The sequence below is a fragment of the Herpailurus yagouaroundi genome, unplaced genomic scaffold (assembly GCF_014898765.1).
Source record: "Herpailurus yagouaroundi ecotype Mexico unplaced genomic scaffold, PumYag 165, whole genome shotgun sequence".
NCBI lineage: Eukaryota > Metazoa > Chordata > Mammalia > Carnivora > Felidae > Herpailurus > Herpailurus yagouaroundi.
The window spans coordinates 24,871,044-24,893,548 of NW_024412406.1; the positions used below are offsets into that span (position 1 = coordinate 24,871,044).

Genomic DNA, 22,505 nt, shown 5'->3' on the forward strand with positions numbered 1-22,505 from the left:
TCTGTAGCAGGACTCTAACAGAGTGTCACTGTCAGAGAAAGGAGGGGCAGAAGGACAAGCTGATGAGGGGACCCTGAAGCCATGAGGTGGGATTAGGTGAGGAGCTAGGTCTGGATTCTTCCATTCATTCTGAGGATACCCCACAGTCAGCACTCCTGTACCTGGAGCTGAACGGGGTGAAGGGGGCGAAAGAACACCCAAGATCGACCATAACTTACCGAATGAGAGGATTTCAGATTGCGCTAAGTGCCAGGAAGGAAATTAGCAGGGGACGGAGATTAATGAACACAAGGAATCAACTTTATGGCAACAGAAATGAAGCCTGAGAGGACAGGTCTGCCACGTGAGGAGGGAATTTCAAGAGGACAATGGCCTGTTAAGGAGGCAGCGACCCTGGACCCTGGGAGTTGGGGTGAGAGGAGCTGGTGCGCTCACAAACACGAGTGAGAGTGGAGGGAATGGGGAGCCTCGGTGTTGGGGAGCCAAGCCTGTGAGAGACACCACAGGGTCTCACGGCCTGAGGTGCAGCATTTTTTTTAATTTTGTCACAGTACAAAATTAATATCGGTGGGAAATCACTGAATGGTTTTCAGCAGTGGAATGATACTACGCACGGTTGGTTTTGCAAAGGTTGCCTTTGGTTGCTTAACGGGAATGAATTGAGGGGGGAGCAGAGTGGGGCAGGCGTTCAGAGGCTACGGCTCAGAAGTAGGGTTCCAAAATGTAACAAAAGTATCTCCTTTCTTTCTTAAATGTTTATTTCCTCTTGAGACAGAGACAGAGCATGAGTGGGGGAGGGGCAGAGAGAGAGGGAGACACCGAATCCGAAGCAGGCTCCAGGCTCTGAGCCGTCAGCACAGAGCCTGGCGCGGGACTCAAACCCACGAGCTGTGAGATCACGACCTGAGCCGAAGTCGGACGCTCAACCGACTGAGCCACCCAGGTGCCCCTCAAAAGTATTTTCCAATACCAGACAATGATAGCATTCTCCCTGGTTTCCATTTAGTAACTTTTGGAGGGTACAGGTTAAAAAGGCAGATACCTGGGCCCACTCCTTGGGATTCTGACTCAGGATGTCTGGGGTGGCACTCAGGAATTTGCTTTGTACTGAGAACCTCAAGGGATTCAAATACAATGTTTCAGGGGCTCGTTTTGAGAAACAAAGTGTTGGAGCCGGCCCTTTGATCCTGCCTCTTGCTGGAATCATGTGACCATCTTTTAAGTCTTATTGGTTGCATTCCAACTGAGGCAACAGTCTGGACGGGCCAGGCTGTGGCTTAGGGCAAAATGATCCCCCAGATGGGGGTCATTTACAAGGGCAGAGTTCATCCCCTGGGGTTTGTATATCCACTCTGTGTTGGGGGTGGAGGGCTCTGTTCTACATTGTCCTCATTCGGGAATCTAAGGGCCACTCCGCCTTCTGGCACTTCGCTGGCTGCCATGTTTGAGGAAAGAGAAGATGAACAATCTGGGACTGGCTCCTCCCTCCTCTAACATAGTCACTTCCATTCATGGTTCATTGGCCACAACTAATGCTAGGGGAGGTGAACAGGCAGTCCTCTTGTGAGCAGGAAGGAGGAAGAAGCAAATGCCCCAGAGGATCCGGGATGCCGAGAATCACGCCGGTGGCAGCGGTCTGCCCCAGAGGATCCAGGGTGCCGAGAATCAGGCCGGTCAAAATGGTCCCTAAGCTCCTGAGGACTACTGGGCAGCCCCGGACGGCGGAGTTACCAAAATAACACGAAAACAGTGATAAGTCTTTCCAAAATTGCTAGAAGCTTCCTGAGAGAAATTTCTTAATCTCTATTAAGTATTTTATATCTGCTATGGTTAAATTGAGAAAGAGGTCATGCACATTAATAGGAAATCTAATTATAGTTTCTTTAAATATCTAATAGTGTTTGAGGCCAGGGGCCCTGCAAAGGAATGATAGAGTAGATGGCGACCACGTCACGTGACGGAATTGTTAGCGGGGCGTGGTCCCCCGCTCCCTGGCCCAGGTACTTAGTGAGGGTGGTGGAGCTCTCCTCTCCCTGTTCAGGCTCCACTGGTCAGTTCACCTGCTCCACAGCCCTGCCTGAGTCCCGCTTCCTCCTTGCTCGGCACCCGTTTCCTCCTCTATAAAATAGGATAGAGAGGGCTAGTTGATCAGTGACGTCCCTCTCAGAAGAACCAAGAAGCTTCAGGCCTGATGGGATCAAAAGCGAGAACTAATCTGGAGTCACTCACTGCACGGAAGAATCACAAGCCATCCTACGTAATTGGGTTTGAAAGTTCTGGGGAACGTCCCGCAACACAGTTTACCTCCTGCAAAGGAGCAAAAGTGGCTCCCCACCCTGCTAGATACTAATAACTCATTACGGACGGAGTGCTTTATGGACGTGGATTTGCATTTCACTCTTCCCACTGACTGGATGGGTGCCTTGGAGAAGTTGCTCAAGCCTCAGATCTCTCATCGGCAAAGCAGATTCTAATTTACGTCTAACGTTCTTGTGAGAATGAAATGAGAGAACGTGACAAAGGGCTGAGCATCGCATCAAAGGCATACTAATGGTTGTCTCGTGAATGTGGAATGAATAAAGCGCCCAATAAAGTGAACGACTCTGTCATTATCATTATCACGGCTTTGTACATTGGTGTGCACTTGGCCACGTTCAGTTCTGTCACCTTCTGACACCATGACATGTTTCTGGAGATTCCTTCCATTCAGAGAAGAATCTTTTTATAGGCTTCATTCCTTCCCCCCGCTAGAGGCTGGTGCAGACAATGCCAGTAAGTGAAGTATTTGGCCTCATCAGGCCTTGCCTGCCATCTCACTTGCCATGACAACATGAACCCAGCCTTCTCTGAATTTTCATAACCCCGCACTTCATTCTAATGTTCTGAAAACAGCTCTCGGTGCTGCCACGAAGCCCTGAGGCCAAGGGAACACCCGCGCCAGATGACTTTCCTTCTGTTTTGCAGGTGAGGGAATGGAGGTAAAGTTTTAGGCAGACGGGTCTCAGTTATCGGAGGAGGGGGTCTCACAAGGCTGCCGAGGCCCATCTCTCTTTGGCTTTTCCTTCTGCTGGGTTTCTGCCAAAGCAAGAGAGTGTGAACTACACATACGAGAGAAACCCTCCATGCAGGTGACTTTGTTCAGAGCCAGACACACAACCACAGAGCCTGTCTTTCATTGCGTCACTCTCGGACAGCTGTGTAGAAGCCGATAGAACTCTCGGTCACCTTCCAGGGCTAAGTGGACAAAGCAGGTGTCACATTTTCAAAACTGTGGTGAGATTAATCATCCTTTCTGAGTGAAGGATCTCTTCAGTTTTTCTGGAGCATCCTTAACCTTCTTATTCCTCCCCCAGCACATCTTCTGGCCAGAACACTCCACGTACCTCCCCAAGGACGGCAGAAGGGAATCATGCTGATTCACCAAATCGCCTAAATGTGTTCCCTGATTGTTGAATTACGGGCAGACATTCATCTCTGTTTATCCCTTCTGAAAGTCCTTGGTCAGAAAAGACAGGACGTACCTTCAAAACACAGCACACCCAGAACTGAAAGAACGCCATTCTGAACAGCGTTGTCTCTTTGAACTTAGCAGGCTGTGTGTTGTTATTCATAATGCAACGGCTGAAGTCTTTTTCTAAATTTTATTGGTTACCATTTTGGTAAGAGTGAAAACTGCAGAAATTCTGTCTGAGACATGTTTGTATATACAGACAGCAGATGAAATTATCAAGATGAATTTAAGAGCACTTTGGTTTTAAAGTACAACACTCAGTCTGCCTTTTTCTGTGTTGAGCTGGAATTGCAGTGTTGAGTTCACGCCCCTTTCTGCCACTTACTTCCTCTGGGATCTCGGTTAAGGGGCTTAACCTCCACGGAACTGAGGTGCTTCACCTGCAAAATGGAACAATAACGACCACCTTGGGTTCACCTGAGAACACTTTTGGAGTAACTAGCACAGGACAGAACAGTGATAGGTTAAAAAAAAAATCCAGTCGACACTTATGAAGCATCTACTATATATTCTAGGCAGCTGTGCTGTGCCCTGGCCAACTCTGGGATCACAGTTCACATTATACTCTTTGGAGATTTATGAATTAATAGGGGAGTCTTTTTTTTTTTTTTTTTTTTTTTAGCCTGGCAGAAAATCAAATGTTTTGAGGAAGGTATACCTTATAACAATTTATACAAAGGCACCATTTAGGCTGGCAAAGGCTGGATCAGTGAGCAGGACAAAAAAGTTACTATGTAATGGGAGAAGGCAACATCGAAACTCAAAAATATCACTGGTTGATGGTTGTGTTGAATCTCGAAAAAGCAGGAGTCCGCAAAGTCAATGAGGAAGGGAAAGGCATTCCTCACAGAATTAAAAACTACTAAAACTCAGCAGTAGTGATTTTAAAAGATGGGTATAAATTCCATGATATTTCTTCATTTAAAAGATGAGGACTAATCCTCCTCTCTAGGAGTGTGGGTTGTATTTAGTGACACGCTTTTAGTCAACTGAATATGGTGGAGGTGTGTGTGACTTCAGATATTGGGTATCAGCAGATATTGGATCATAAAACGTATCGTGGCTTCCTCCTTGCTGTCCCTGTTCGGTCACTCCCTGTAGAGGAACCCAGACGCCATGTTGTAAGGACTCTTGGCAACATCACGTGATTCATCTTGGACTTTTGGATTCTCCAGCCCCAGTCAAGCCTCCAGCTGATGCAGCCCCAAATGACATTTTGTCTGGAGCCTAATGAGATACCCTGAGCCAGAAGCATCTGACTAAGCTTGCTTAGTGGTCCAGGATTCCTGACCCACAGAGAGTGAGATAATAAATACTTATTGTTATAAGTTGCTCAGCTTTGGGACAATTTATTTTGCAGAGCAGATCACTACCACACTGGCAAAAACTCCCAATGGAAACTTCCTCTGATTGGAGACTGGGGCTTGAGTTGTTGGAGCCTGGGGGCCTGGAGACAGAGAAAAGGGGGTCTGAAAAGTAAACACCCCACATTCTCTTAGAAGAAGTTAGGATTTATCCTATCAGCAATACATTCAACCTGGAGGATGTTTTCACATAGAGAAGAGACATGATCAGAGTTGATTATGGTATCTTTGGCATGAAGTGGGATGGGAAGGGAGATTGGCTGGCAGGAGAGGGATCTCCAGTTAGGAGGTTAGAGGAACAGTAGTTCAGGTACAAAGACAATGGCAGAGGGGGTGGAATCTGGGAGGACTGTCTTAAAATTTGGTGGTTCTCAGAAACAACCAGTATTTGGGGCCATCTTGTGAAATCATGCTTCACCCTGCATTGTGCATGGGGAAAAGTATGCTGAACTATATTCCTACTAACATTATCATTATCATCAGACACACACACACACACACACACACACACATGCGTGCACACACACATGAGATAACTTTTCATGCTCTAACAGAATCAGCACTTTGTGAAAGGACTTTTAGGAAGTCCTTTTAGGAAGTCTCTCATGCTTAGGATTTAATAGTAAGCCTCTGAAACAGTCCTTTATGGAAACTCTAATTTCAAGAACAAAAAGGAAATAAGGGGCCCCCACCTTCTATGAAAGGAACCAAAAGGCTCACATTTGTTCACTATTCTAACGAGGCCACACAGGATTAGACTGAATTATGGTGGGATGCAGATTACATGTGGTTTTCAAATGCTGGAAGATTCAACAGGATCCATGACTAAAACAGCATGGGCAGTGATGTTAAATTAGCTAAGAAGTGCTCTTCTTCCAAAAAAAAAAAACTGGTTTCCTTAGAAAAATGACACAATTTTTGGTATTTCAATAGCCCTAGAAAGAGATGGATATATAAATACTAAGCCATGAATATTTCAAATGGCCACATTTCTTCCCTAATGGTTAGGGAATATAAGAATATATATATATGTGTGTGTGTGTGTGTGTGTGAGTGTATTATATATATAATATATATAATATATATAATATATATAAAACTTATATATAATATATATTATATATGATATATAACTATAAATGTTTTATATATATATATATATAACTTATTTTGAACTAAATGAAAGAAACCTATTTTCATTCTATTATCCTGAATGTGCTGTGTCATCACCCACGCCAAGCTGCATTTCAGAATGTTTCTTTTGGGAAGTAGAAGTCTAGTTGAACTGAAAACGAATCAGAGAACCAGAAAGAATTCAAACCCAGCAGAGAGTCAAGGAACCAAATTTGATCTCCAGAAGGAAAGTGTTACAAACAGTAGTCGTTGGGAATCTTATCATTTCTGTTTCTGAAAAGTTTTCAAATGATGCTTTCTTTCACACTAACATATCATGTGGAACTTTTGAAGGGTTAGCCTTCAAATAACTTGATTCAGTAAACAGTTGGATACTCAATGTCCTCATAAGAGGAGATAAGGTAGGTCCACTAAGAAGAGTGATGTTTCTCGGAAAGTAAATGTGAGAACCTGTGCTCCTTGAGGCAGAGACCCTGTTGTTGACCACGAAAGTCATGTGCCTACCGTGAGGCCTGGAAAAGGGAGCCGCTCGTCCAATGACCTGTTGAAAGAGGAACGAATGAACGGGTGGGCAGGTGTATGGACACAGGTAATGTTCATGATGTCGGGGCTTGTACAAATAAAGACCATTCAAGGGGATGTCTCCGCTGTATGAACTCATAAATATTTACAACTGGAGTCTTGGAGAAGATGTGAAAAATCCTGATGTGTAAGAAAAGGTAAAAATAACAAACGTGTGAACTAAGTAAAGAAGAGGCAGCATATTTTAGGAAGCAGGATGAAGCTATTTTAACAAAAGCACATTGCTATCGCTATCATTCGGAAGAACTGTGATGTGGTGAAAATAACTTAATGAAACAATGTGTCTTCAACACGATAAAAAATCCGCTTCTGGCCCACAGTCCAAAGTTAAACGTTGAAGGAGGGAGCAAAGAAAAGGACAAAGAGAAACCACCACCATTAGTGCCTGCACCAGAGCTATTTATTAGCGTAACTTTTTTTTTGTTGTTTCTTAAAGATTTCATAACAACTGAAGTATGTACAAAGTCTTACAGCATTTACACCATAAAAAGTTTCCCATTAGCCGATGAAGTCTAAGGTAGTGCTGCTGAGAACTTCGGGGCATGAGTACAGAGCAATGAAGCAGACTGCCACACGTTTACCTCTCTGCGACCGCACCGCGACTATCAGCTGGTCCACAGCTAACTAACCACCTGCGGGACAGGTTACTGGGGAAAACGGGGAACAAGCTGATAGGCAGCACTAGAGACCAAAGGCGGGGGGGGGGGGGCGCGAAGCTACATGGCATCATGTCTCTACAGTTTCCTAGAGCTGTAACAAAGGTCCACAGCCTGAGAGAATAACATAGGCAAGACAACACAATCGCACTGCTCGGATATGGTTCAGCTACGGAAGGTATTCACTTCTGCATGGGAGGCTCTATACTGATATGGCTGGTATTTCCATTTGTGTTTATGTCTTCAGAGAACTCAAACCTGCACAAGCCCCACCCCCCTCTCCCAAATAAATCAACAACGCAGGAAGGGGAGGAGAGAGGGAAGAGAATCAGCATAGAATCAGTTCTTGATCAAAAACCATTTTGTTTTGTTTTGTTTTTTAAGACATTGAGTATCAGCTTTAGGATGGCCATTCCCGTCAAAAGATTAATAGTAGGCATTTTGGAATCAACCCAAATCAGAACATCAACAAAACCCCCAACCCCCGGGCTCCTAGATTTAATCGCCCTCGTATCTGATTGTCTTTCCTCGGGGTCAGTATTACACAGAAGCACCAACATTTTACACACGGAGTCGGACACAGAACGTAGCACGGTTGCCCCATTACTTTAACGAGTGGCAGGAGAATTCCAATACGCGAACGCTTAACATCAGGCTCACCGCTTTTCTTCCTCAGAAAACCCAGCCTGGTTCTCTCACTCAGGTCAGTCACTGTTATCCGTTTGGTAGCAGATCCCATTTCCTTCCCCACTGTTTGGGTCTCGCGTGTAGGCAAATTGGCTTTTTACTTCGAAACGGTTCTCCTCTCAACTTAAAAGCCAGTGGATAAGATTTTTAATTAAGACACAATAGCGCGGGATAGAAAAACACAAGAACCACATAAATATCGAAGAAGTTGTCTACCGTTTTTCGTGTAAACAGTTTTGCTCAAAAGATCGAAGCCCTAGTTGGGTTCTGGATTCTGGCCGCAAACTCTTGGCAGGTGACGTGCGTTCAGCCGGGCTCTGCAGCGATGGTGGACGTGGAAGCCGGGTCGGTCCCCATGTTGACAGGCATGCAACTTGGAAACATTGCACAACAAGCAACACAAAGAGAGTGGAGAAGCTCACAACACTTCAAGGAGACCTCACACCCTTCACGACTGCGGATGCACAGACAGAGACCCACCCCTCCCTCCTTCGCACGGCCTTTCTGTCTCACACGTGGGAGACCTTCTGTGACTCTCTGGCTTGTTTGATGCTATACAACCACTTGATGATCCTCGCGTTTCTTTCGATGGCAGAGATGCCGTATGGCACCCGGTCATTGGCACTGTCGTCATTCCTAAGGTCACTGTTACTGTCCTGAGACTGTTCGCAGTCTGAGCTGATCATGCTTGCGCTGCGGAAGTTGAGGGATATGATGTCGGAGTTGGCCCGGGCAAAGTTTTCCATGCCGAGGTTCTCCAGCTCCTCGGGGTCCAGTCCGCAGTAGTTGAAGAACCTCTCCACGTCCGCGTCCACCCGGAAATACCGGTCGCTCAAGTCCGACTTGGACCGCTGGAGCGAGGGCCTCCGGCTGACGCCGCAGGCCGGTTCCACCGCGTCGGCCTCGGGGGACTTCGCGGTGGCCGCGGCCGCGACCTTAGGCTTGGGAGGCAGGGGGGGCGCGGAGCTGCTGCAGGGGATCGCTTTCAAGGGCTTCGCGCTGGTCACCCTGCGGATGTCCGAGGAGCTGTGCGAGACGTGGAGGAAGGACTCGGCCGCGGGCTCCAGCAGCCGCCGGCCCCCGTGGGAGCCGCCCTCCTGCGGGCTGCCGCGGCCCTGCGTGGGGTACACCTTCAGGGACTCGGCGAACGAGTGCCGCTGCAGGTCGGCGGAGTCCGGCCGGTGGGGCGGCCAGTTCCGGGCGCTGTGCTTGTGCCCCGAGCCCGAGCTGGAGCCCTCCGAGCTGTTGATGATGTTCTTCAGGATCTCGAGCTTCAGGGTCTCCCTCTGCACGCCGCTCTCGGTCTTGGCGTGGCCGCCGAACACGCGGAGCGTCGGGCTGCCCAGGGCGCGCTTGGCGGCGGGGCACACGGGCGGCTTGGCCAGCACGGCCGGCTTCACCGGCTCCTGCTTGGCGTTGATGACCTCCTGGCTCTTGACGTACTTGGCCTTGTCGGCCTCCAGCCTCTCCACGGCGCTGAGTCTCTTGGGGTTGGGCTCGGCCTGCCTGCGGAAGTAGTCGGGGCCTTTGTTGAGGATGCGCAGGGGCACGGCCGAGGTGAAGGTGCCCGCGGGGCTGACCGGCTTCACCATGCTACCTGTCTGGAGCGTCTCCGTGGGCATGGTGGGTGGCCTCTCCCCGGCAGCCGTGTTGGATTCTCGTCTGGGCGCCTCCGGGTGCGCGGGGCAGACACATGTACATGAAGCACGCAGGGCGGCGCACGGAGCCTGGGGTCTGGGAGTCGTCAGCAGCAGCAGCAGCAGCAGCGGCGGCGGCGCCTCATCTCACGGCTCGCCGACCGCCCCCCGCCTCCGATCCGCTCGCCCCCCTCTCCGGAAGGCCACGAGCCACGAGTTCCTCTGATGCGCCCGGCCGCCTCCTTTCTTCTCCCCGAACGACGTGGGAGTCTCCTCCGGGTCTTTGTGTTCGACTGCAGGCAGAGCTGAAACACACAACAACCAACCGCGGGTTAGGACGGGCGAGTGACATCACGGCTGTAGCAACAGAGAAAGCCCGCGGCGCCCCCGCCTCCGCCCCCCCCCCCCACCCCCGCCGGCCGCGCCTGGGCGGCGGGGCCCCGGGGCCCGGAAAGCGCGCCCCGGGCGCCCTCAGTCGGACGCGGGGGCTCGGGGCGCGCGCGCACGGGGGCCGCGCTCTCCCACGCGTGTGGGCTCTCGCGGCTGCCTCCCCGTGGCCGCGATCCGCCCCCCGCTCACGCCCGGCGGGCGTCCCTCGCACCAAACCCAGCAAATCCTGGGTGGGTGTGGAAATGCGGGCTTGGCCAGGGCCGGGTCCCCGGGGCCCTGAACCCCGCGGCGTTGCGAGGCTCCCGCATCCGCGCCGGCGACCGCGTCGGGGAGTCGGGGAGTCCGGGAGCACCGTCTCCTTCCCTCAGGCGGGCGGCCAGCGCAAAAACACTTCGGGGTTTCTTCCTACCGACCGCTCAGTAACGTCTGAAAGGAGCGCTTCCTTCACTCTTCAAAAGCTGAAGATAACGGGGCAAGCCACGGGATTGGCAGCAGAGATGGAAACAAGTTTTTTAAAAGCAGGTTTCAGTTATCTTACTTTGGACAACCCATATATTTGAAAGCACTTTCTCCCGAAAGCCAAGTCTACAGTATGGAGCTCCTCCTGTTAAATAAAGCAAGCTTATTTATTTATTTATTTATTTATTTTAATTAAAAAAGAAAACTAGAAAGACCTCCGGATTAACCAAGTTAACTCATTTGATTATAAATGCTCCATAATGTTTCACACTTCATGAGCAGAAATCAAGGGTTTCTCTGTGGTACGGGTTTTCCCCAGTCCCCTAGAGAACTAAGAACTAAGAACACGTGAAGACGTCAATCATACCTAAGCATGTCTGTGCTATAGAAAACTGGTGCAAGAATTGAGTATTCACGGATTTATTATTTGTGGCTTTCTGAACAATCTGACCACCCCGGCCCTCAACCAAAACCACCACAATGAAACATTTATCAATACTCCCAGTATCAATCTATCGGCTGTCTCTCTACTTAGTGAACGATATATGTAGCATTTAAAAAAAAAAATAAAAAAAATGTTTATTTATTTTTGAGACAGAGAGAGAGAGACAGAGTGCGAGCAGGGGAGGGGCAGAGAGAGAGGGAGACACAGAACCTGAAGCAGGCTCCAGGCCTTGAGCTCTCAGCACACAGCCCGACACGGGGCTCGAATTCGCGAACTGTGAGATCATGACCTGAGCCGAAGTTGGGCCCTTAACCAACTGAGCCACCCAGGTGCCCCTAAAAAAAATTTTTTTTAATGTTTATATTTGAGAGAGAGACAGAGACAGTACAAGCAGGGGAGGGGCAGAGAGAGAGGGAGACAGAATCCGAAGCAGGCTCCAGGCTCTGAGCTGTCAGCACAGAGCCTGATGCAGGGCTCGAACTCATGAACCTTGAGATCATGACCTGAGCTGAAGTCAGACGCCCAACTGACTGAGCCACCCACGCACCCCTAACATTTACTCATTTTTGAAAGACAGAGAGAAACAGAGTGTGAGCAGGGGAGGGCCAGAGATAGAGGGAGACACAGAATCCGAAGCAGGCTCCAGGCTCTGAGCTGTCCGCACAGATCCTGATATGAGCCTTGAACTCATGAACCATGAGATCATGACCTGAGCTGAAGTTGGAGGCACAATCCACTGAGCCACCCAGGCGCCCCCTAAAATTTTATGTTTATGTATTTTTGAGAGGGAGAGAGAGAGCGAGCACAAGTGGGGGTGGGGCAGAGAGAAAGGGAGACATGGAATCGGAAGCAGGGTCCAGGCTCTGAGCCGTCAGCACAGAGCCTGAGGCGGGGCTCGAACCCACGAACTGTGAGATCAGGGGCTCCAACCCAGGAACTGTGAGATCATGACCTGAGCCAAAGTCCAGCGCTTAACCGACTGAGCCACCCAGGTGTCCCATGTAGCGTTTTTCTAAGAACAAGTCTCTTTGCCTGTTACTGCTGACAGAGAACATTTATGAATGCGTCAGCATCCCAGGGGTAACTGGTTACAGCCCTTTTCAGCATCTTTGGTTATAATAAGCAATATTAAGGGTAATGTATTCACTAACATCAAATAACTAATTTACAAAATAAAGTGGCGTACGTATAACATCATCTGCTCTCACGTTAAGAAAATGAAGGGTCCATTAATAACAAGCATGGAGGTGGGGAGGGGAGGGAAGCCTGAGATTCCTCTCTCATCATCTTTTACAAGCTCAATCTCCAAATACACCCATCGCCGTGTTTTGTTAAGAGACGATTTTGGGAATCTGCAAAAGGATTTGTTCTAATAAAAATATTTTCCTATGCGAGAGTTGAGAACCCCCAAGGCAATTCCTACACAATAACTTCCTTTAATTGTGCGCTATGTAGTTTAAAATGTCACCGCCTCCTCCCCCCTCTCATGGATTCGGTGAGATTGTTTCTTTGAACACATTTTGAGCGAAATGTCAGAAGGGAGTGACTATTTCTCTGCGGAGTCTTCTGCGTTTGGTCATCCACCAACCTGGGTCCACCTTCCTGGGAAGATGAACTGGGGCTCCCTTCACAGAGGGGCTCAGGGCCACAACAGGCAGGAGAGCCTGGGGTCAGAGGCAATCCACCGGATCACAAACGGAGTGCGCGACAGCCGGCTGCCCCCAGGACAGGCGACGTTTCTTCCCAGCATGTGTAACGTCTCCTCTGATTAGTTACCTCTGGAGTTTCCAACCGTGTCCACAGAGGGGACAGGGGCAGTACATCTGGGGACACAGTGAAGGACAGGACTGAGATTGGCACCCAACAGCTCTGTGCTCAGGGACCAAAGCCAACCTCTGGCAAGGTGAGCCGAGGGGGAGGATCGTCCAGTGGGTTGCAGGAGACAGGGCTCCTGGAGCCTCTTCTGCTGGGGCCTCGTCTCCTCATCTGGGATAGGAGGTGCTTAGGAATCTCACCCAAGCACCTCCTATCCAGATTCCCAAGATCTTGGGAATCTCACCCAAGCACCTCCTATCCCTCTAAGTCATGTGGTTCCCTCCTCCCTCCAAGTCATGTGGTTCTGAGCAGCCAAGAAGGAGCGAGTTACTTCCAATTTCAAAATGGCATATGGGAATATTGGCTCAGGACTGCATTGTGGTTCCTGTATTTACCGTTCTTAGGACAATATTCTCTGCATGATGAGTTGTTCTTATCACGTAATGTGAACTGGCATTAGAGCCCATGCTGGCCTGCTCGACTGTCTCCCCTTCTAACCCTATCCTGCTAAGACCAGAAGCCCCAACCTCCACCGCTACTGACCTGACCATACCGCATGGCCCTGTCTGTTAAGGCGGGCTTTGGTGTCGTTGAGAACACGAAACAAAAATCATTACTTTCGGCTCACAAGACTGGCAGACACCAGTTTATTTAAATACCCGGGCACCCGCCTCAGAAAGCTCCCTGTCTTGCTTTCACAGTTTGCTTTCTTCGTGGAAAAAAAGGCGAGGCAATGGGTAAACAGAGGCAGACGCTCAGGATGGCTCCCGCAGGCACTCCCATCTGTTCCACGCCATCTAACCTTCGGAAGCACACACTAGAACAAAACCCGTGTGAAAAGACTATGTTACAAAGGTCGTGACTGGAAGCAGTTCTCACTGCATTTCCTTGTTGTTTCCACCCCTTCCCTCTCCCTTTCCTCTGGCACCCCCAATCTCCCTAGTAGCTTTCAACACCCTGATATTTACAAACGACCAGGTTCCGAGCCTACACGTTTTAATCCGGACTCTTTGGAGAGGAAAAGGAAAGGCATCTTCCTGGAAGAAACAGGTTGGGTGCTACAGGATCTGTTTTGGCCAACAAACTACAGCTACTTCAGACCTAATGAAGGCGGCTTAGGTGCTCCTTCTTTTAATGCTCCCATAATCCCTAACTTCTGTTCTTTTCCTTTTCAACGTTGACACGGTGCTGGCTGAGATCGGTCAAATGGTAGATGCCATGCCTGGAACCCCGGGGCCACATCTCGAGGTCATGGGTGTGTGACAACCACGATCTCTGCTCGGGGAGCAGATGAGGCCCCTCTGACCCCTGGACAGGTCCCTCGGGTGCGGCCAGGCACCGGCCAGGAGGGGCTTCTACTTCTTTACCTTATTCTAGGAAAGGAAGATCAGAGCTCCGCCACCTAGAATTTCATCAACAAAGGTAATTATACAGTCCTGCCTGATCCCTGACTTACGGCTACGAAGAGGGAACATAAGCCCGAGGCAGAGAGACACTTCCGCTCACCAACTATTTGGCTACATTCTCCCCTGTTTAATAACCATTTGAATATTCCACGGAAGTAAAAAATGAACCGGAGAACGTGAGACACAAAACGGTCCGCCGCATCAGGGTGCACGTGAACTCCACAGCAATCTGGCCTCGGGTGACAGGGGCAGGGCCCTGCCGGTTCCTCCCCCCCATGGAGCAGGGGGGCTAGAGGGGTCACGTTATTTGCGGGGATCCCGCTCTGGGTGGGGAGGGCTGGAGGCCACAGGCGCACACGGTGACTCTCACCCACTTGAAGCAGTGTTTCTCAAGCTGTTACGTGCCCGTGCACCCCGGGGGATGCCCTGCAAACGCCCACTCCTGAAGTAGATCTGGGGTGGGGGGGGGACCTAGATCCTGTGCCGCTCACAGATCCCAGGCGAGGCCTAGGAAGCTGGTGCACCTTTGAGGGGCGAGAGGAAGCCCACTGCTGCACTCGAGAGCATCAGGTTAGAACCCAAGTGCCTCGGGCGCAGAGGAAAACGAGCCAAGCTTTCTTGTCTCTCAAGTGAATTCAACTCTGGGGTCTTTGGGGCACGTAGGAAGAAAGCAAGGGAGTTAGAGCCAGGACCTTGGGACTCAACACAGTCCCGGATTCACCCATAGACATTCCTTAAGTATGTGAAGACTGGCCATTTCCCACGTGCGTTACTACGGAGAAAAGGTGGAAATGTTGCCATTAGGTGGGAGCCGAATTCCACTTGCGGTCACCAAACGTGACCTTCTCTACGAAAACTGAATGTGTTGAATTTGGCGAGCTTGGAAATGCCTTCAGTTCAAACATTCCTGGAGGCGGACAACAGAAGAAGCGGTTTACCTTCGAGGTAAGTAAGAATTCTTGAAGAACCGATCTTCTGATTTCCTACCAAGTCAGAGCACAGAACCCTGACAGTACGTATCAACCTGCGCCATGCTGCTTTCTGATTTGTTTGTTTGTTGTGGTAATTTGTGCTACTGCCTTTAGGCATCAAACCCCAACCTGGTAGGAGGGTCACTCTTGCAACTACAGTCTCGGTTTTTCCCACTTAAGGACAGACGGACATCCTTGTCGGTGCGGCAAAAATGCACAGTTTCACACGACAGTGTTAACCTTTGAATTCTTTACAAACGTAAGAGAAATGCACTCACAATAGAAGAGTCAGAACCGTCCGGGGGAGGGAGAAGGTGGCTGGGCTTGGAGTAGCTGCCTCTGGGTCTGGATCCTGGCTCAGCCCTGCAATGGCTGAGCCGCCGCGGGCAGGTTATGGCATCTTCCTGGGCCTCAGGTTCCCCGTCTCCAAAATGGGGACAATAATAGTACCCACCTCTTTACAGGACCCGAGAAGGTTAGATAAGGGCACAGACACTTTTCATTCACATAACCGTTATGCGGAGGGTGTCTCTGGGGATGGAGAGAAGTGTGGACAATTTCGAGAGACGTTGGAAGAAGTACATTGGGCTGAACTTGGAGACGCGCTGGGTGTGGAGGGTGAGGGGGGCGTGTTGAGGACGATTCTGGCTCCCAGTTTGACTGCCGAGAAGTGGTTTGTGGGGAGGTACACACTCTCTCTTCCATCCCTCCCTCCTCTGCACCCCAGGCCTGAGCCAAAATGAACTATGGCAGTCTGTCCCGCCAGACCAGCTGTGTGCATTCACACCTGTCCTCCCCTCTGCCTCAGATGTCTCCTAACCAGCAGCGTCTCACAACGTTTGTCACGTCCTTCATACCCATCACGCACGGTGAACAATATCGTGGTTCTCACAGAAAATTGTTTTATCGAAGCAAAATGCATTCACAAATAACGCTCAGTTCTGTGGGTTCAAGGGAGCAACGCCGTTCCATTTGGAAGACGTTAATGCGTCCATTTTAATTAATATGCCACGTTCTCAACGTGTTCCCGTCTTAGCGCATGCTCATTTTTATTCCTTTCTTTCATGCTGGGACAATAACTTGCAAAAAGTGCAAAAGCAAAGGAGAATATCAAAAGTGGAAAAGTAACTGGGGAAGTCACAAAAAAGCAGGTTTGAAAAAAAGACTGCATTTGCACGCTACAAATTGCACAGAAACTAAGAAATCAGAGGGCCCACCATCTGGAAGCATTAAGTCAAAACCACTGCCCTTTCTGGACCTGTACTTTTTCAATTACTGAATGACGTGCCTCGTTCTGTCTCATCGCCCGGTGAATCCCTCTCGTCTATAATTCTGACGGCTGAATCTTCTCTTTTTTGGCCTCAGTGTTGCCATCAACATCAACTCCAGGCTGTTGGTGAAATAATCCTCTTCCAGCCACACTATCCCTTCGTATGTTCTTGGCAACCGGGGACTTTTCCCAATAACATTTTGACTTTTGATTCCAGTATCCTAGTCCTTTTTCGGCTTATTTTTTCGGTTGGCTACAGAGTAGGTCTTCACAGATGATTTAATAACAAACCCTTGCCCTAGGTTTCCATTCCTCTGTTTTAGTCTTCCACAGGTGGCGTAAACCGTTACCCCCCCCTTTTGCGGCACCCCCTTTCAGCCCTGTTTCTTCTGACACATCCATTCTCTACAGCCGCGGGATAGAAAAAGATGTTGGAATGGGTGCAGAGATGATGGACAGGCCAGCTCTTAGCTTTTTTTTTTTTTTTTTTTTTAAACATTTATTCATTTTTGAGAGTGAGAGAGATGGGGCATGAACAGAGGAGGGGCACAGAGAGAGGGAGACACAGAATCCGAAACAGGCTGCAGGCTCTGAGCCATCAGCACAGAGCCCGATGCGGGGCGCCAACTCACCCACAGTGAGATCATGACCTGAGCGGAAGTCGGACACTCAACTGACTGAGCCACCGAGGCGCCCCGCCCCTGCCGTTAGCTTCTTATGACTTTATAGATATGGAGGAAGAGGAACTGTCTCACTGGCTCTCATATGTGCCAGGTGCACTGGTGGGGCAGCACACGACTTGTGCCTGCATTTTGATCAAGGTGTGAAAATTCCTGGGACAACCGGGAAGGCCCTGTGTTATGGAAATATCCCCCAGGTGGCGCTGTGAGCTGAGCAAGGCTGGAGGGAAGAGCGGAGGGGGGTGGGTGCCACTTGCTGCGCCCAGTGTTTCCTCATGAAGCCCAGGGGGCACACAAAGGCGGCTACGGGAGACAACTCTGCCTCAGGAAAGCAGTATGGAGGGCCGTCTCAGGCTCTCTGCTCGGAGCTATGATGGAGGACAGTGGCTCTGTCTGTCTACCTTCATCTCAGACAGTGAGATGAAGCCGTGTTTTCCATGAGTACAAGAGTGGGGGTTTCCTAGGTGCACCTAGGTATTTGGGAAAAGGTGCTCTGGGGTGATGGTAAACAGAATTGCCCCCAAAGATTCACCCCCAAAAGGAAGCCCCCAGCCCTGCGCTGAGTGGGAGGCGGTGAGCACCCCCTAGCGGTAGGAGGGGTGCGGCTGCCCCCAGGGAGACCCAAAGCTCCCAAAGAAAGGCAGCTCTGAAATCCCCCGTCCCCAGGGGACCACACCAGATGACAGGTGTCAGAGCCCAGGGCAGGAAGCTTGCGATCCTCCCCTTAGCACTCTGCCTGGCCTGCACATTCACACAGCCTCGCGGGACCTACTCAGGTCAGAAGGGACGCCTGCTCAGGAGAGGGAAAGAAGCTGGAACAAGAAAGGAGGGGAAAACCCACGATGTTTATTACGTCCCCTCCTCCACAGTAAATCCTCCCCCCCCCCCCCCCCCTTCGCTCCTGAGCCAACACAGGCCTGAGCTGGAAGAGGGAGAAGCTAATTTAAACCGGATGAAAGGCTGGAGTTTGGGTTGAGACAGAACGTGGACTGGGCTCTTTCGTTCCTGAAACTGATCTGACAACTTTCAATTATTTAAGAGCCACTGAAGAGGCTGTGGGTGCCATCTGAGATTTCATCCCAGGGACGGAAAGGAGAACTCAGCAGGGTGAATTCTTCAGGCACAGAGAAAAGCGCACACTCACTTCCTGTTTATCCCTCCTGAATCCAGGCCAGAAAACAAAAGGGCTCCATCCACACAGTATCCCTCAGGTTTTCTGTTCCCCTGTTCACTTTCTGCCACTCCTCAGTTCAGAGCCCAGGTCCAGGGGTCAAGGTCAACCACACCTAAAGGTCCGCAACCCTGGGAAGTTACTCAAGCTGAGTGTGCCTCAGTTTCCTCTCTTATGCGTAATGACTGCTACCCTCCATAGGGCTGATGTGGGAACTCCGTGAGGTATATAAACGCGCTCAGCATGGAACTCAGCACCACGTTTGTTCAGTAAATGTGAGCGGTTATTAAATTTCGTCCCCAGCGTCCGCAACTTGGCACTGATAATCGCCGTCATCAGATCTCGAGCTTTACGGGAACTGAATGATCTTTTGTCTTAAAATGATTCCATTACTCTCAAGCCATAGCGTGTGTGTGTGTGTGTGTGTGTGTGTGTGCTATTTCTGTCAAAGTGGATTGACTATGCAGTTTCTGTCTGAAAGGTCATTTGCATGACCCCATTTTTATTTGAGTTACAGAGAAAATATGTGGTTTCAAATTTCAAAGCAAACAGTTATGTGAGTGAACCAGGCTAGAGTAAATAATAGAGCCATTATTAAAAATGAAATCAAACCTAAAATTGGGAGGAGAAAAAGAGTAGGTCAAATCTCAATCCATGATGGATTCTTTAATGTCATTCTCCAAGGTCATTTAGAAAATGCTTCGTTTTCATTTTGAAGTCAATCCGTTATTTTAAAATGTTATGGGTTCCCTTTAAAATGCCTTTCTCCTATTTAAGACAATTAGAATGAAAACAGAATCAGAGGGGGACAAAAATCACATTTCCGGTCCAATGTTCTTCCTTGGCCAAAGGCGAAGAAAACGCTGCTAAGAGAGGCCCAGCAACTTGTTCCACTGTGGGGGAGCCCTGCCTTTCACCTGAGATTACAGAAATCAAGGCTGCGTGTAGCTGGGCCCCCAAAATCATTTGGCAATACAATGGCTTGCTTAATGACAATAACTACAAGTAATTAAAAACCAGGGCCACTAGGATTCCTAATGAAAATCCAATAGGACTGCTTGCCTTACCCAAACAAACATAAAACGATCCTACTCGCAGCCACTTTTTATCCTCTCCTAGAGTTTTATGTGGTTTTACGTTCCGCTGTGAGAATGAGGGAGGCCAAATTCTAAATGAACGTCAAGTTCAAGGGACCACTGTCCTCTTTTAAAGACTAGTGTGCTCAAGTCACAGGCTTTAGAAGTCTTGCTAATTAACGTGGGTCTCAGTGTTAGCTGGTTCCCTTAGTTAGGTAGACCAGGCGACCCTTCCAGGGGCTCAACGATCTCAAAGATTCGGAACTCTAAAAGGATCCGTGTTGTGCATGGAGACACTGTCAGAGGACCACCTCATCCGTGCTCACAACTGCCTCCTCGAGGCTGCCTGGTGCCCCTGTGTAAGCCAGAGGGTAAGTACTTGTGAGTGGCCCCTGACGGCCCTGACCAGAATCCAGGGTTGGGTGCATCTGGGGACCCTGCACCTACGTTCTCCCACCAGCATCGATGTTAAGCATCTGTGCTTCACATACTGCTTTTTCCTTTAGCTGTGTGTTGACTTGTCCTCTACGGCAATCGTAGCTCATATATACGATAACAGAGATTAAGGGTGGCAATATAGATCGAACCCTTATTTCTGAAAGTATTTTTAATTTCTAGTGATCAGCCTTGGGGCAGAGGAGATTTTACTCTGGAATAAACCTTAACATGTGTTAATATTGTGAACCATTTTTCAACTTGAAGGGAGAAAAAGTAAAGCAGTTTTTTTGTTTTTTTTTTGTTTTTTTTTTTTTTTTGGACAGTGGGCCAAGTTCGCTGTAAGTGGATTAGGTAAATTCCTTTGTATTACGTTTGAAAATTAACCTGTTAATAATGGGCACTTCCTATAAAGCATATATAATGTCCCCAGGACTGTACTAATGCATCTTATAGGTTTTTAAATTCAATCCTGCCGATATCTCTGAAGCAAGTATTATCCCCATTTTACAGATGAGGACACGGAGGTCCAAATAGTCTAAGGTATTCAATACTGAGTGGCTGTTGGCTCTACACCCAGGTCTGTACAGGTACACTTCGGCCCACCTCACCGTGTCACACTGTCACCCCAGAGCTCTTGATGATGTCGTTTCGAATGTTTTATATTTGGGTAATATGGCCATAGGAGCCCATACTAATTATATTTTAGTTCCTAAAAATCTCCTCTTTTGGCTGTGTGCTGTTCAGTACCAGCTTCCCCTAGAAGGTGGAGAAGGAACAGAAATCTCCTTAATTTTTTGCTAAATCAAATAACCATGCCATTTGCTAACAGCTTAAATGCACAAGCGGAGAAGGTGAAGTGTTTATAAATTGGGTTCCATTAATTTCATTTTCTTTCGTGATACCACTGACTGCGGATCTATGAAAGTTAACCGAACTTTGATGAAAATAATGAGAGATATTAAAAGGAACAACAAGCAACGTAAGACTGTGATTTCATTCTGTCTTACTACACAGAGCATCAGAGAGCAGGGATCGCACACTTTTTATTGCCATTTCCAGTAAAGCTGCCCGCCTTGCACGTAGTTAAGCGCTTGAGTTGAACGAAAACGCTAACCACTCCGTAGAATATCTAGCACGTCAATTTATATTGCAGAGACCCAATGAAGATGTCAGATATAAAGCTTGGGAAGTGAAACTTGGAATAAACTGTTTAGAAATTTCAAACCACACTCAAATCGCCTCCTTTTTCTTTCTAATGTTTTTTTGTTTGTTTTTTTTTTTAATTTATTTTTGAGACAGAGAGAGACAGAGCATGAGCAAGGGAGGGACAGAAAGAGAAGGAGACACAGAATCCGAAGCAGGCTCCAGGCTCTGAGCTGTCGGCACAGAGCCCGGTGTGGGGCTGGAACCCACGGGCCATGAGATCATGGCTCTGAGCCGAAGTCACTCAACCGACTGAGCCACCCGGGCGCCCCAGAGCACCTCCTTTGGACTGCAGAGTTTGGTATAATAGCACACAACTGCACAGAACCTGTTCTTTCACAACTTCATGGGCACATTAGCCCGGAATTGTGGTTAGGGAACAAATACGCTGCAAAAGGACATCAATGCAAGGTAGAATTTTCAAGCATAGTCAGTGGGTTCACTTAAAAACAAACGATCACAACACGTGGTCTCCTTTGCCAAGGAACACCTAGAATCGTTTTCGAGTTCTCAAATAGCTCTTAGTACCGCAGCGGTTCGGACGAGTTCTTTGCCTCAAACGTACTCAAAAAAGGTAACAGCATTTTCTCATTTTCCAGGATTCAGACTGCACCGTGGGAGAAAAAAATAACCTTCAAAATAAGATATGTAAGTAGCCAGACACGTGTTTTGTGCAGCACATCTTTTGATCTTGAGCGTTTTGACGCGTCTCACGCGAATCATCTCCAAACCTACAACGCCACGAGGTAGGGCTTCACCACGGTTTGCACTTGAAGTAATATTTTTGGGTCCAAGTGACAAGGAGCTCAGGAATGACTGGTAAGTTCACTCTACTTGCCTGGGCCCATTCTGGCACCAGAGCACCAGGCACGGGGCCAAACTGTTGGCTCTGCTGGGCAGTTTAGCCTGGAGGTGTCTGGGGGCAGGCACTGGGCTAGGAGGGATGGGAGATCCCGGAGGGCCAAGGGTAATCTGGGTGTGTGGCCGCAGCCCCCTCCCACCTGCCGCCAGGACCCCGTCTTCCCGGCCACGCGCTCTGATGCCTGCTTCCAGCTCCAGCTCGCTCCTCTGCCAGGCCTTGACCGGAGCCTTCCAGGCTGGAGAAAGTGTCCCCGAGGCCCCTGAGAAGCCTCTACTGACCTCTCTCTCCGCATCCGGTCCTTCCTCCCTGGCACTTCCCTTATGGTCCTTATAGACAAGTGGCGGTCCCGCCCTCTCGTCTCCCAGCCACACACACCTGAGGGCGGGCAACCCGGCTCTCGTCTGTCTGTCCAGCCCAGCACTTACTGCTGGGGACGGCAGGCTTCAGAGAGCTCTCGCAGGGATGCTTGTCTGACCCTAGTCCAGTTCAGGACGTGTCTGTGCCTCAGTGTAAAAGAATAAAAGCGGGGGCGCCTGGGTGGCTCAGTCGGTTAAGCCGCCGACTTCGGCTCAGGTCATGATCTCGCGGTCCGTGAGTTCGAGCCCCGCATCGGGCTCTGTGCTGACAGCTCAGAGCCTGGAGCCTGTTTCGGATTCTGTGTCTCCCTCTCTCTGACCCTCCCCCGTTCATGCTCTGTCTCTCTCTGTCTCAAAAATAAATAAATGTTAAAAAATTTAAAAAAATATAT

At 49.3% G+C, this 22,505-nt stretch overlaps 1 protein-coding gene across 5 annotated transcripts in view; it reads right to left on the bottom strand.

Moving 5' to 3' along the window:
• Positions 1-6,969: 6,969 nt before the first annotated feature.
• Positions 6,970-22,505, bottom strand: part of FAM110B (family with sequence similarity 110 member B) — a 127,126-nt gene continuing 111,590 nt past the window's right edge. For 4 of the 5 annotated variants that reach the window (XM_040487746.1, XM_040487750.1, XM_040487748.1 and 1 more), the window contains one exon: positions 6,970-9,876. In XM_040487746.1, coding sequence (XP_040343680.1) covers positions 8,444-9,556 — 1,113 coding nt within the window. In that variant the 5' untranslated portion in view covers positions 9,557-9,876 and the 3' untranslated portion in view covers positions 6,970-8,443. Of the gene's footprint in view, positions 9,877-10,172; positions 10,196-22,505 lie in introns of those variants that run through there. The other variant, XM_040487751.1, reaches the window with a different exon arrangement.